The following is a 12,187-nucleotide window of genomic DNA, read 5'->3' as shown; positions in this document are numbered from 1 at the left end:
TATTCTCCAAATCTCTTTCCAATCTGTTCTCCTCTACATACTAGGCTGAACAGTGCCTTATAGGCACTATAGGTCTGTCTCATCTTACGCTGGGGTTACGTTCCGCAGTCAGCGCATAAAGCGAAAACCACGTATAGTCAAAATTACATTTAGTGTAATGGCGGGCAGAATCGCCCGCACTACAGGAACAGTATTTAAATTGTTATTTTTCTCTTTTTGTTTTGTTTTGTGTTTTGTTTTTGCTGACCACGTAAAGCTGAATTCGTGCATGTTAAATGCGCGTAAGATGTGACAGACCTGTACTATAAATCGGGTACATTGCCCAAGCCAGAGCACTAGAAGGCAACTGTGACTCAGGAAAACACAGTACCTTCCAGGATTCCTTACCACAAAAGGGGTTTAAAACCCCTTAAGAAGATGCAGCATGGTTTCCCATGATCACTCATCCTTTCAGGATGACTAATGCTGTTTGACTTGTGCAGCTCTTGTGCTCAAATGAGTACAAGGATTGCAATTATTCTTGACCCTTGCATTGTGGCAGAGGAAGGAAAGGATCTTTTCACTTTCCTCCTGTCTTGTACATCCACATTCAAGCATGTCAAAATCTAGCCCTGTGTGTCATCCTTCCTCTTTTGACCCAAGACCTAGACTGATCCTCTCTCTCCTCTTCCAGATTTGATCCCCAGGTGGTTCCTCCCCCCCACCCCCGAGCAGATTCCCCACCCTTGTGTCATAGAATCTGCCTCTTCCAATTTGTTTCTTCTACTCACCCATCCATGATTGCTTCCAGAGATTCTTCCCCTAAGATTGCTCCAGATGTCACACCACTCATCCCCAAGATCTGACCACCAAGTTTCGCCCATTACTGTAGACTACATTATTGTAGACTTTTAGGAAGAATGCAGCTGATAACACAACAGGGCAGACCTGCCTGCATTTGTGCAGCAAAAATAAATAATTTTTAAAACAGGGAAAAAATCCTGCATATAAATTTTAAAGTCCTGAAGTGGGCTCATCACTAGACACAAACCCCTAACCACCATCACTGTCTCCCTCACCCCCACAGTATTGCCAACCACAAGCGTTACAAATAATCATGAGTCAGCCCTCACAGTAAAAATACTGGAATCATCACAGGGTTGCCTTTCATCTGCCTTCTGGTTTTTTGAGCCTTTAGAATACACTCAGTTCCAGTTTTTCCCAGCAACTATAAGGGCTAGAAAGTTAATTAAAAAAAGAAAGCTGGAATTCTGATGTAATCCCTTGATTCCAGGAGCTGGGATTTAAGAAAAAACACTAAACATCAAGAGACTTGCAAAAAAAATATTTCCAACATTGCCTCAATCTTAACCCCATATTCCATCAATCCTCCCCTTCATCTTCACTGTATTAATGTGCCCCATTGTCCTCCAAATCCATCAGAAACCCACCCCAAGTTGTTCGGTTCTCCCCACTGCCATCCATCCCTCACACAAACATTGGGCTGGACTCCTTGCTTAATACATGTGGGTCCAGTGGCTACTTCTCCCTTCCTCTGATTTTTCTTCCCATCAGGTACCTACCTTGACATACATTCCTCCCCCAGCTTCCTCTAGGTCTCATATTGGAGGAGAAGAGAGGAGGTGAAGGCAAGGAGGCAGCCTGATAGGCTGGTGGGGAAAGGAGGAGAGGGAGTCTCAGAAACCAGGCCTGGTTGACCCTACCTGCCAGCCAAAAGCCAAACACCCAACAGGGAAGGATGGGTAGCAGAGCTGGAAATTGAACTTTTGGCCAAATGGTAGAGATTAGGTACCTTTGGCACCACACTGCTTGCCCTCTCACTCCTGCTAAGAGGCTGAATGAAGCAGCCTGCAATGCCCCCAGAGGGGAAGAAAAAGTAAAAGCAGACATAACCATGTAATAGCAGTTAAGGCAGAAGATAGAATTGCCACTTCTTGTAGTTTTATCACTGTTGTGTCTTTTGCTCTTCACATAACAAATGTAACACAAAGGAACCACCTGGGCATAGTGAGGTACAAATAACAGTGTTTACTGAATATACACAACATGCAACTCCTAGCTACATACTCACTACTATTCTAATGGCTTCTAACACACAGAATACAATAAGCACTACTGCAGGGCTCACAAATGATTTAAAGATGTTTCCATATAGTATAATTGCAAACCTCATTGAATTTGGAAGCTTTCTGAGTGATTTGGGGTAGGGTGGGGTGAGGAGGGTCATTTTTAAAATACAGTTTTCATGATTGTCTAAATCCTGGAATGAAACTCAGGAATTTCTGTCTTTATATCAAATGCTTCAACTGCTTTCAATGAGTCTGAAACCATAGGTTACCCTCAGTAAAGATGGCTCACATTTCCCTTTCAGTCTATAGGGATACTAAGAGAGCGCAGGAAAAAGTGGGGGCAAGAGGAAATTGAGGGGTGCAGAAAGGAAATCTGAGGGATTGAAAGGGAATATGGGGTGCAGAAGACTGTAGCGCAGTGGTTCTCAACCAGGGGTACATGTACCACTGGGGGTTCTCAGAAGTCTTCTAGGGGGGTACATCAACTCATCTAGATATTTGCCTAGTTTTACCACAGGCTACTAAAAAAAGCACTAGCGAAGTCAGTACAAACTAAAATTTTATACAGACAAAAGTAGTAAGCAATTTTTCAATAACTGTGCTGTGACACTTCTGTATTTTTATATCTGATTTTGTAAGCAAGAAGTTTTTAAGTGAGGTGAAACTTGGGGATAGGCAAGACAAATCCGACTCCTGAAAGGGATACAGTAGTCTGGAAAGGTTGAGAGCCACTGCTTTAAAGGAGCTGGAAAAGTGGGAGCAGAGAAATTTGGAGACTGTGTGGGAAAAGCAAGGCAAATATGGGGGAATGATGATTAACAAATTGAGATTGATGTTGTCAGGCTTAATCAGTATTTTCTAAAGTGTTTTCAGCTCATCAGTTGAAAGGTGCTATATAAAAATAAAATAGTAATATATAATAGTTATACAAGCACTAGCCGATAGAAATATTCAGTCTCACAATTTAAAAATATTTTTTTCACTGCTTCCAAAAAACCAACAGCATATTTTCATGTGTTATGAGAGTCACTGAAAGCCCCAAGAATGGACATATGAACTTATTCAAACATCTCACAATCCTAAAACCCCCACTTTGTTTCAGTAGTTGTGAATTCTGTATGTTCAATTTTTATTATGAAATAGCTGAGCTTACCGTCAGACACACACAAAATTAACCTCACTTATGAATGTTCTTGTTAACATAACAAAAAGATACCTTGTAACTTTAATTTTAGGCGAGGCTTAATTTTGCTGTGCTACCCTAAACACACACACACACACACACACACACACACACCCCTGAAATGCAATTTACAATTCTTCATTTGGGTCAAGAAGGTATTTGAAAATTACACTTTCAAATCAAAGTCAGCATCAGATATAAAACATTATGGCTAAATTTGTAGCAGCTACCTAAAAGGAGTAAGAGCAATGCTTTCAGTAATGTCAAACGTTTTTAACAAAAAGGGGGTTTTGTCCTTAATTTCTTTTTTCAGACTTCTTTGTTTTGTCTTAAATATACTTTGCTAAGATTTTAAATATAAAAAGGCAACCCTGCATTCTACTTCTAAATTATTTTAATACACCTTTCCCACCTTATTTTAGCCTCCCTGAAGTTGCCCTATCTGGTTCCTGTTCCACTGTTATATCAAAGCTACCAGGGGAACCCACAAGAGCATGGTAACAGAAAATTATATCATCATTTATGACTTTTGAGGAATGTCTCTTTTCATTATGTATCTGTCAGGATGTACAGATCTGCACTACTGAGGCACACAAGTGTTCTTTTCTGGACCTGCACTATATCTCTTTAATATTCAGGGCCAAAAATATTTTAAAGTGACCATTTAAACTGTGCCAATAAAAACTGCGTATACACCCACTGTGCAAAGGAAACCCACAACTACCTATTTGCATGTGTAAGTAACAGGCAGTGTGGCCCGTTTGCACACATAATTACCTGTTTCAAGAGAGCAAATATGGAGTTTGCGCAAGTTCAATTACCTGATTGTTCATTCATCTATACATATTTGTACCTAAGGCCGGAGAGTGTACAACTTCAGCAATGGTATTTGAAAATTTAGCTCTCACTCGGAGCCAGATTCTGCCTGATCTTTACATGGGTACGTAATGGAAACAATGTGCAAAGAACCATCCCCTGTACCCTACCACGTGCAGTCTGTGTAAGTATGAGGCATAATTGCAGTCCCAGTGAAGGAAATGTTCCATCTCTACTTCCCGGGGCACCTAGTGTCCCAAAAGGAAGTGTACTAGTGGTCCCACTCCTCCATACGCATTGGGGGTTTAGGAAGACATTCCCTAAGGCAGGGAGTCTCCACCTCATACTTTACGCTGGGAGCATAATGTAGTTCTAAATAATAAGAGTGTATAGAAGCATGGGAGTCACATTTTCAAAATTATACCTGACAGCGTATATTCCTGCAAGCTCAGATGCCGGGATGCAAGTCTGAATACTATCACACGTAGTCTCTGCACACCCAAAAATGAAGTTCTAGTTGATTTCAGTTGGATTTCTTGGAGCTCAGCACTTCTGAAAAATCAGTTTGGGCACTCAAAAACTGAGGCACCCAAAATGAGTGGACTCCGTTGAAGATATGGGTCTAAGCTAATAGAGGACTGAACTGGCAACCCTTTCACACATAAGTAATCATCGCCCATGTAAATAGTCCTACTGATTTCAATGGGACTACGCTATCTATGAGTAGCTTTTACTCTTGCAAGTATAAAGATACTAAGATCAGGGCCCTAGGATAGTCCCCATTAATAATCAATATATATAAATGTATCCCAGAAGAGGGCTAGACATACTTAGCAGAAACAAAATCCAGGAGGTATATTAGATAGGATAAAACTGTATATGATACAAACGCTCAAGTTTCAGCATACAAACCAACCACTAATTGTGTGTGGATAAGAAAACACTGACCCCTGGAATATAGTAGTCCATCATAAAGGTTTTTCACCTTCCTATGGACACGTCTGGTACTCTAACTACTCTCAGAAAGGGAATACCAAGCTAGATCAATTACACAGGTCTGATCCAGTATGATAAATCCTATGAATGCTGCAATCTAAAATTCTGCCTGTGAAATACAAGTACTGAAAGAACTTTGTCTTTCTAAGGCTCCACCTAGCTGTCTGAAACTAAACATTTCTCAGTCTAAAATTCACATGACCCAGAATTCACTACTTTTCATCCCAGGAACAGAATGTGTCCTGATAGCCATAAAATTGAAACAAAAATAAATGATAATTCTGAAGAGCCTAGACAGAAGTATCTCTAGGAGGCTATTAGATCAATCAGTATGATTTTTATATCCTAAAAGTTGCACTCTATCTTTTGATAGTATACATTGACATCTGAGATGCTCAAATTAACAGTCCCTGAATTTGTACATTTAAGGACTAAGGGCACACCATTCTCAGAAGATGGCACACAACTCTGGAATTCACTCCAGCCTTAGGCCAACAAAGGGAGCAGGCATGGTATAATAGCTGTTCAATGAATAACAATATTCTGAAGAGTAGATTCAGGTTTAGGGTTATTTTTGATTTAGCAAGACATTTATTTTGGTTCTTTTAACCAATGGTGGTTGGCTGATTATTTGCTGTTTTTAATGTAAATGTGTCTAGAGATGGTCTGTTCTATAAATGGAGGTGAAGTAATATGTAAAATATACTTATAAATGTTAAGATAATCATTTTAGGATTCTGTAAATAATTCTTTTTATGGTGTCATACATAATTCATCTGATACACACAGTGGATTGAAATAACCAGGGATATTATGTTTTTCAACTAGCCCTTTTAAAACCTAAAGAAAAATTCAAACTAACAACAAAGCTTGACTGAGTAATTAGAACACACATCAAACAAGTTCCCTCAACAGCTTTGATAAGAAAAATGTAGTTTTGCACATCTGTTACTAAAAGCATATTTTAAAAAGACTGAAAAATATTTGTTTTTCAGAGGCTAGAAATTTAATTATGGACAAGTTTAGTTAACTCTAGGCAAAGTGAACCTAATGTTGCAGCCCTTTGTTCAAGCAAAACTGTCCCTGAAGTCAACTTAAGACCACAAATTCAGGGCCCACTATTGCTTTATAAGAGAGTGATCAGAGCCCAGATCTTAGGTATAGTCATTTAAAAAAAAAAAAAAAAAAAACAGTCCAAGGAATTAACTGTTTTCTGGTTTGTATAACAACATACAGATTAGTTTTTCAACCCTTAATTCTATACATTAGAAAATCTTCAAGTCACTACATAGGTCTCAGAACTGTTATAGGTCTGCTGCAATCTCTTTTTAAATGACTGTTTCTGCTCCTATTCAAGTTAATAGCTATATGCCCAATTACTTCAATAGGAGCAGTTTGATCCTAAAAGAGTAATGTCCTGGTTTCCAAGTGTTCAGAGGAGCTTGACTTTATTAGGATTATTAGCATGAGTGAGAACTACTTGCATGAGAAAGGAACTTTAGAATTGGGTCCTGGGAATTCACAGTGAGTCAATACTTCAATTGGAGAGAAATGAGTGGGTACAGATTCAGAATATTATTGCCTAGCCAGCTTTATGCACAATATGTACACAGGTCCTGTTCACACTGTGAAGCTTCACTGTTGTTTTTTGCAGAAATAATTCCACAATCAACATTTCTGTTAAACAGAGTCTAGCCCCCGCCCTTCCGTCTACACACAAATGGTGCTAACCCAAGGCTCAAACCCAAGATCTCATGTTACCAGGGAGGAGGGTCTGAGCCTGAGACAATCCAGGCCCAAGGGTTCAGGTACTGTTTTCTGGTGTAGACGCAGCCCCGCAGGACTCATGCTCTGGGAGTCCAACAAGAGTATTCCACAATCTACCAGCTGACTTTTTTTGTCCTCTGGACAGTCAAGCTTGGTGAACAGCCAAGTTTTCCCACATTACACCACAAACAAAGGGCTAGAGTGGCCACATTTTGGGAGGTTGCCAGGAAATTTGCATTTAGTGTGTAGGTCCTGGGTGGCGTGAGAGCCTGTGATATCCTGGAGGTCAGATTAGATGATCCGGTGGTCCCTTCTTGCTTTAAACTCTATGACTCATATATATGACAGAGTTGTCAACAGGACAAACAAGAAAAGTTTAAGATATGGCTCACATAATGCTGTATGGATGCTAGAGCCCCAGGTTGGGGCCCAAGGTTCAACAATTCCTAACCTGGGATTACAAATAAGTGTAGATTTCCCAAACAACTGCAACTTTACTGATCCCCATGTATACCATGTGTTGCTATTGTTGAAGTTGAATACCATAAGAGCTGGTGTTCAGATCTGGCCACTACTAATACAGTACAATAGGGAGAATAATGGGCAGAAATGGAGGCAACAGGTACAGGATAATACAGGACAGAAAGGAGGACAGTTACACTGTCATACACAAAACCATAAGTAATTGGCACATTTGGCAGGACAAACCATGCACTGACCAACAGCTTCAACCACCCAGACTAACATGTAAGGGAACTACTGGTCATTAAAAAAAAATATGGTTTGGCATTTCAGACATCAGCTTGTTATGCCAGTACGATTGTCTCTGGAATTCAAAATCCTGTTTTCTACGGAGTACTGTTCATTTATCTACATAGTTGGACATGTTTCTATTTATTCACTTCCATCCCTGGCTTTCCTCACTTCAATTCACTGTTTCTCTGCCCATTCCCTGTGGCACCCTTCCATTCACTCACTATTAATCAGCAATACTTAGGCACTTCCTTAAAGCTTCTGCCTTGAACCATGTATAGTGGTAGTTTGACAGTAATAGCCATGACCTGCTGACCAAATATAACCTTTACTGAGCTCCATCTAACTTCACCCTGTACTGACTGGGCACCATGGAGTTTGTACACATTGCAAAGGACAATTGTCCATGCCACCTGGTGACTAATTAGCATCAGGAATGGAAATGGCTCCACGTCTAGTTGGCAGCAGAGTGCCCCAAGGGTCGGTACTGGGGCCGGTTTTGTTCAATATCTTCATTAATGATCTGGAGGATGGCGTGGATTGCACCCTCAGCAAGTTTGCAGATGACACTAAACTGGGAGGAGAGGTAGATACGCTGGAGGGTAGGGATAGGATACAGAGGGACCTAGACAAATTAGAGGATTGGGCCAAAAGAAATCTGATGAGGTTCAACAAGAACATGAAAGAATCCCATGCACTGCTACAGACTAGGGACCGAGTGGCTAGGCAGCAATTCTGCAGAAAAGGACCTAGGGGTTACAGTGGACAAGAAGCTGGATATGAGTCAACAGTGTGCCCTTGTTGCCAAGAAGGCTAATGGCATTTTGGGCTGTATAGGTAGGGGCATTGCCAGCAGATCGAGGGACGTGATCATTCCCCTCTATTTGGTACTGGTGAGGCCTCATCTGTGTCCAATTTTGGGCCCCCACACTACAAGAAGGATGTGGTAAAATTGGAAAGAGTCCAGCAGAGGGCAACAAAAATGATTAGGGGTCTGAAGCACATGACTTATGAAGAGAGGCTGAGGGAACTGGGATTATTTAGTCTGCAGAAGAGAAGAATGAAGGGGTATTTGATAGCTTCCTTCAGCTACCTGAAAGGGGGTTCCAAAGAGGATGGATCTAGACTGTTCTCAGTGGTAGCAGATGACAGAACAAGGAGTAATGGTCTCAAGTTGCAGTGGGGGAGGTTTAGGTTGGATATTAGGAAAAACTTTTTCACTCGGAGGGTGGTGAAGCACTGGAATGGGTTACCTAGGAAGGTGGTGGTGGAATCTCTTCCTTAGAGGTTTTTAAGGTCAGGCTTGATGAAGCCCTGGCTGGGATGATTTAGTTGGGAACTGGTCCTGCTTTGAGGAGGGGGTTGGACTAGATGACCTCCTGAGGTCCCTTACAACCTTGATATTCTATGATTCTATGAAATGGGATAAAAAAGCCAAAAAGAATATGAAGAGGATTTTATCCACCTTTCACTGAAACCCAAGTATCTGTTTTATTTTATACTATGGCAAAACCTGTAGGTATGATAAACTATAAAATATTATTCAATTTAACTGATTGTGTGTACATTGTGCTCCCAATATACTATATCTTTCTATATAACAAGCGTAGTTACTTTATTAGCTTGATCCTGTGGTCTTTGAGCAAGACAAATTCCCACTGACTTCAAAGGTGCTTTCCTTGACTAAGGATGTCACGATCAAACTAGGAAAAATGGACATTTCCACTAGCAAAGTCCAGTGAACAACAACAAAAATGATTAAACGTCTAGAAAACATGACCTATGAGAGAAGATTGAAAAAAAATGAGGTTTGTTTAGTCTGGAGAAGAGAAGACTGAGGTGGAATATAACAACAGTTTTTGAGTACATAAAAGGTTGTTACAAGGAGGGGGGAGAAAAACTATTCTTGTTAACCTCCGAGGATAGGACAAAAAGAAATGGGCTTAAATTGCAGCAAGGGTGTCTTAGATTGGGCATTAGGAAAACCACCCTGACAGGAAGTTTAAGTACTGTAATAAATTGCCTAGGAAGGTTTTTGAATCTCTATCATTGGAGATTTTTAAGAGCAGGTTAAACAAACACCCGTCAGAGATGGTCTAGAGATAATACTTAGTCCTGCCTTGAGTGCAGGGGACTGGACTAGACCTCTCAAGATCCCTTCAAGTCCTATGCTTCTATGAAATTCACATCACCCGCATAAAACAGGAGCAGCCAGGCTTTATCTAGGTGAAGTGCCAGGAGCCTCTTTGGGTAAAAAGGCACACACTTATTTTATGGACTAGAAAACAAGTTGATATCAGGTAGGGTGTTTTGTTTTTTTATTTTAGTATACAAAAGGCAGGTCTATTAGTGAAAGGTCAAGAGGAGACAAATTAGTCATTTTTTCATGATAGTTGCCAAGCAACCATGTTTATAAAAATCTAACATTTCATTAACTTCAAAAAGGGGAAGTTTGGTTTTGATAAAAAATATCTAGAAATACCTAAAATTGGTGTATTCCTTAGTATCTACTTTGAATTTTTTTTAAAAATAGAGTTTTTATTACAGATTTGAAGAATGAAAATATCCACCTCCTTGAATCTGAACCAAGGTATTCTGTCATAACAGCCTTAGTCCATGTAAGATATAACAACTGACCCGTATCAACTTGTTTTCTAACAAAATTTGAATCATTTTTTTATTAGGGTTTGAAGATGCCTCCTAACATGGAGAGACAGAATTCATCAAACTATTTTTTTCCAGATAAGGAACACTAATAGGTGAATCAGACATATTAAGATTGATAAAGGATAAGGAAAATAATGAAAAACAGAGTTGCATGTCTCACAATGGTACTATATATGATCATACGCACACTTAGGTTTTGTAGATCTTGTTCATATTAAAGCAAAATACTGCATGTAGCCTGTGGCCAAGTGTTGTATTTTACATCTGTATTTGCAATAAATCATTTCTCGGGGTGCTGGAACAATTTGTATAGGGAGGATGCTGAGAGCCATTGAACCAAACTGTAAACCCTGTATATGATAGAAACCACTTCAAGCCAGGGGGTGGGGCAGCACCTATGTTATTCCTTAAAGAGTAGGCAGATTTGGTAAGTATTATGTTCCCAGCCCAGTGCGGTGATTTCCCTGTAAATACACATTCATTTCTCGCTATGCTGAATTTCTTTCTAACCCATCAGAAGGAGTTGTTCCATTCTCCTGCCTCCCCTAGGTCTTCCCATAGCCTTTATGTTTCGCCCTGAACCACAGGGACGCCCAGGGAAGTATTCCCATGTGGCAGCTCTGTGTGTGTGTGACTGTCAGCACAGGTCGCACTGGCCGCTGCCCAGCGAGCCTTCGGGAGCCCTTCCCAGCGCTCCCATGGAAATGACAGGGACGCCTCTCAGGCCGGGCGGAGCAAAGTCACTCGCTCTCCCCTCGCCCTAGCAACGCACGGGACGCTTTCCCGCTCCGTTCACACACAAACCAGGGCGGCTGCCCACGCTGCTCGCCTCACTCACGCCCCAAGGGCTGCGGAACCCGGGGGGCTTCCCCCGGCTGTGGCCAATCTGGGGGCGTGCGCTCTGCGTGCGGGGGAATCCCTGCGCGTGAGGCGGCGGCGTCCCCTGCGTGTCGGGGAGAGCAGGGCCAGGCGTGTGAGGGTGCAGGTGCCGGTGCCGTGGAGGGGGAAAGAGGCATGGGGGAGGGGGCGCAAGGCGCGCGCCTGCAGCCCGTGGAATCGCGTGACGTTTCCCGGGTGGGTCACACACGAGCTCGCACCTGCTGTGCCCCGGCAGCCCAACCCCTCCCCCCACCTTCGCGCCCCCCTCCCCGCCTCACCTCGAACAGGGGCCCGATCCTGTTCTTCTCCAGGTAGGCTTGGATCCTGGTTTGCTGATGCGCCGCCATCAGGAGCCGAGCTGCCGAGGCGGGGGCCCGGCTCACCCTCCCTCAGGCGCGGGGCTCTCAGGCGGCGGGAGTGGGAAGGGCCCCGCAGGGGGAGACGAAAGCCCAAGTCCCAGGGACGGAGCCAACTCAGGTAATGGGGGCGCGCCGGGCGGGGCGGAGCGCGGCTGCCCTCAGGCGAGGGACTGGCCGGAGCGGGGCAGGCAGGAGGAGAAGGGAGCGGCGCCGGCGTGTGTCTGGGTCGGCTCCTTGGTTACCGGAGCAGCCGCTCCGCTCCCTCGGCCACCGCGCTCGCCTCGCCCAGCTGCCTCCCTAGCGACAGTGCAGCCCGCGGGGTCGGTGCTGCTCCCCCAGCGCCGCTGGCTGCGCGGGGGCGGGCTGGCTCTTCAGCTGCCGCTCGCACATACGGGACCAAAGCCCGCAGCCTCCCTGCTCCGCGCCGGGCTCCCCCGCTGCCAGCTCCTTGCTGCTGCTGCTACCGCGACACACAGTAACACGCTTCCCCCGCTGGCTGAAGTTTCCTGATGAGCTGAGGGAAACTGACTCTTATCAGCCACGGTTAATATCCAGGCGAGGTGGGGGCTGTACAAACAATCCTCACACCCCTCGTTTGCATACTGATTGAAAAGGAACAGATCAAACTTCTGCTGGGGGGAGAGAGGCTAGTAAATGATTTGTTTGGCACATGCGCTATGGTGGGGGTGTTGGGTGTA

General features: G+C 43.3%; 1 protein-coding gene across 6 annotated transcripts in view; it reads right to left on the bottom strand.

The window, feature by feature from the left end:
- The window catches only part of C2H8orf34 (chromosome 2 C8orf34 homolog), a 235,204-nt gene extending 223,243 nt beyond the window's left edge, over positions 1 to 11,961 (bottom strand). For 2 of the 6 annotated variants that reach the window (XM_065585726.1, XM_065585723.1), the window contains exon 1: positions 11,409 to 11,961. In XM_065585726.1, the coding sequence (XP_065441798.1) occupies positions 11,409 to 11,477 (69 nt within the window). In that variant the 5' untranslated portion in view covers positions 11,478 to 11,961. The remainder of the gene's footprint in view (positions 1 to 11,408) is intronic. The other 4 variants (XM_065585725.1, XM_065585724.1, XM_065585727.1 and 1 more) reach the window with 3 other exon arrangements.
- Positions 11,962 to 12,187: the final 226 nt, after the last annotated feature.

Source organism: Chrysemys picta, chromosome 2 (genome assembly GCF_011386835.1).
Source record: "Chrysemys picta bellii isolate R12L10 chromosome 2, ASM1138683v2, whole genome shotgun sequence".
Classification (NCBI taxonomy): domain Eukaryota; kingdom Metazoa; phylum Chordata; order Testudines; family Emydidae; genus Chrysemys; species Chrysemys picta.
The sequence above is the reverse complement of the archived record's forward strand: the minus strand, read 5'-3'. Positions and strand labels throughout refer to the sequence as shown.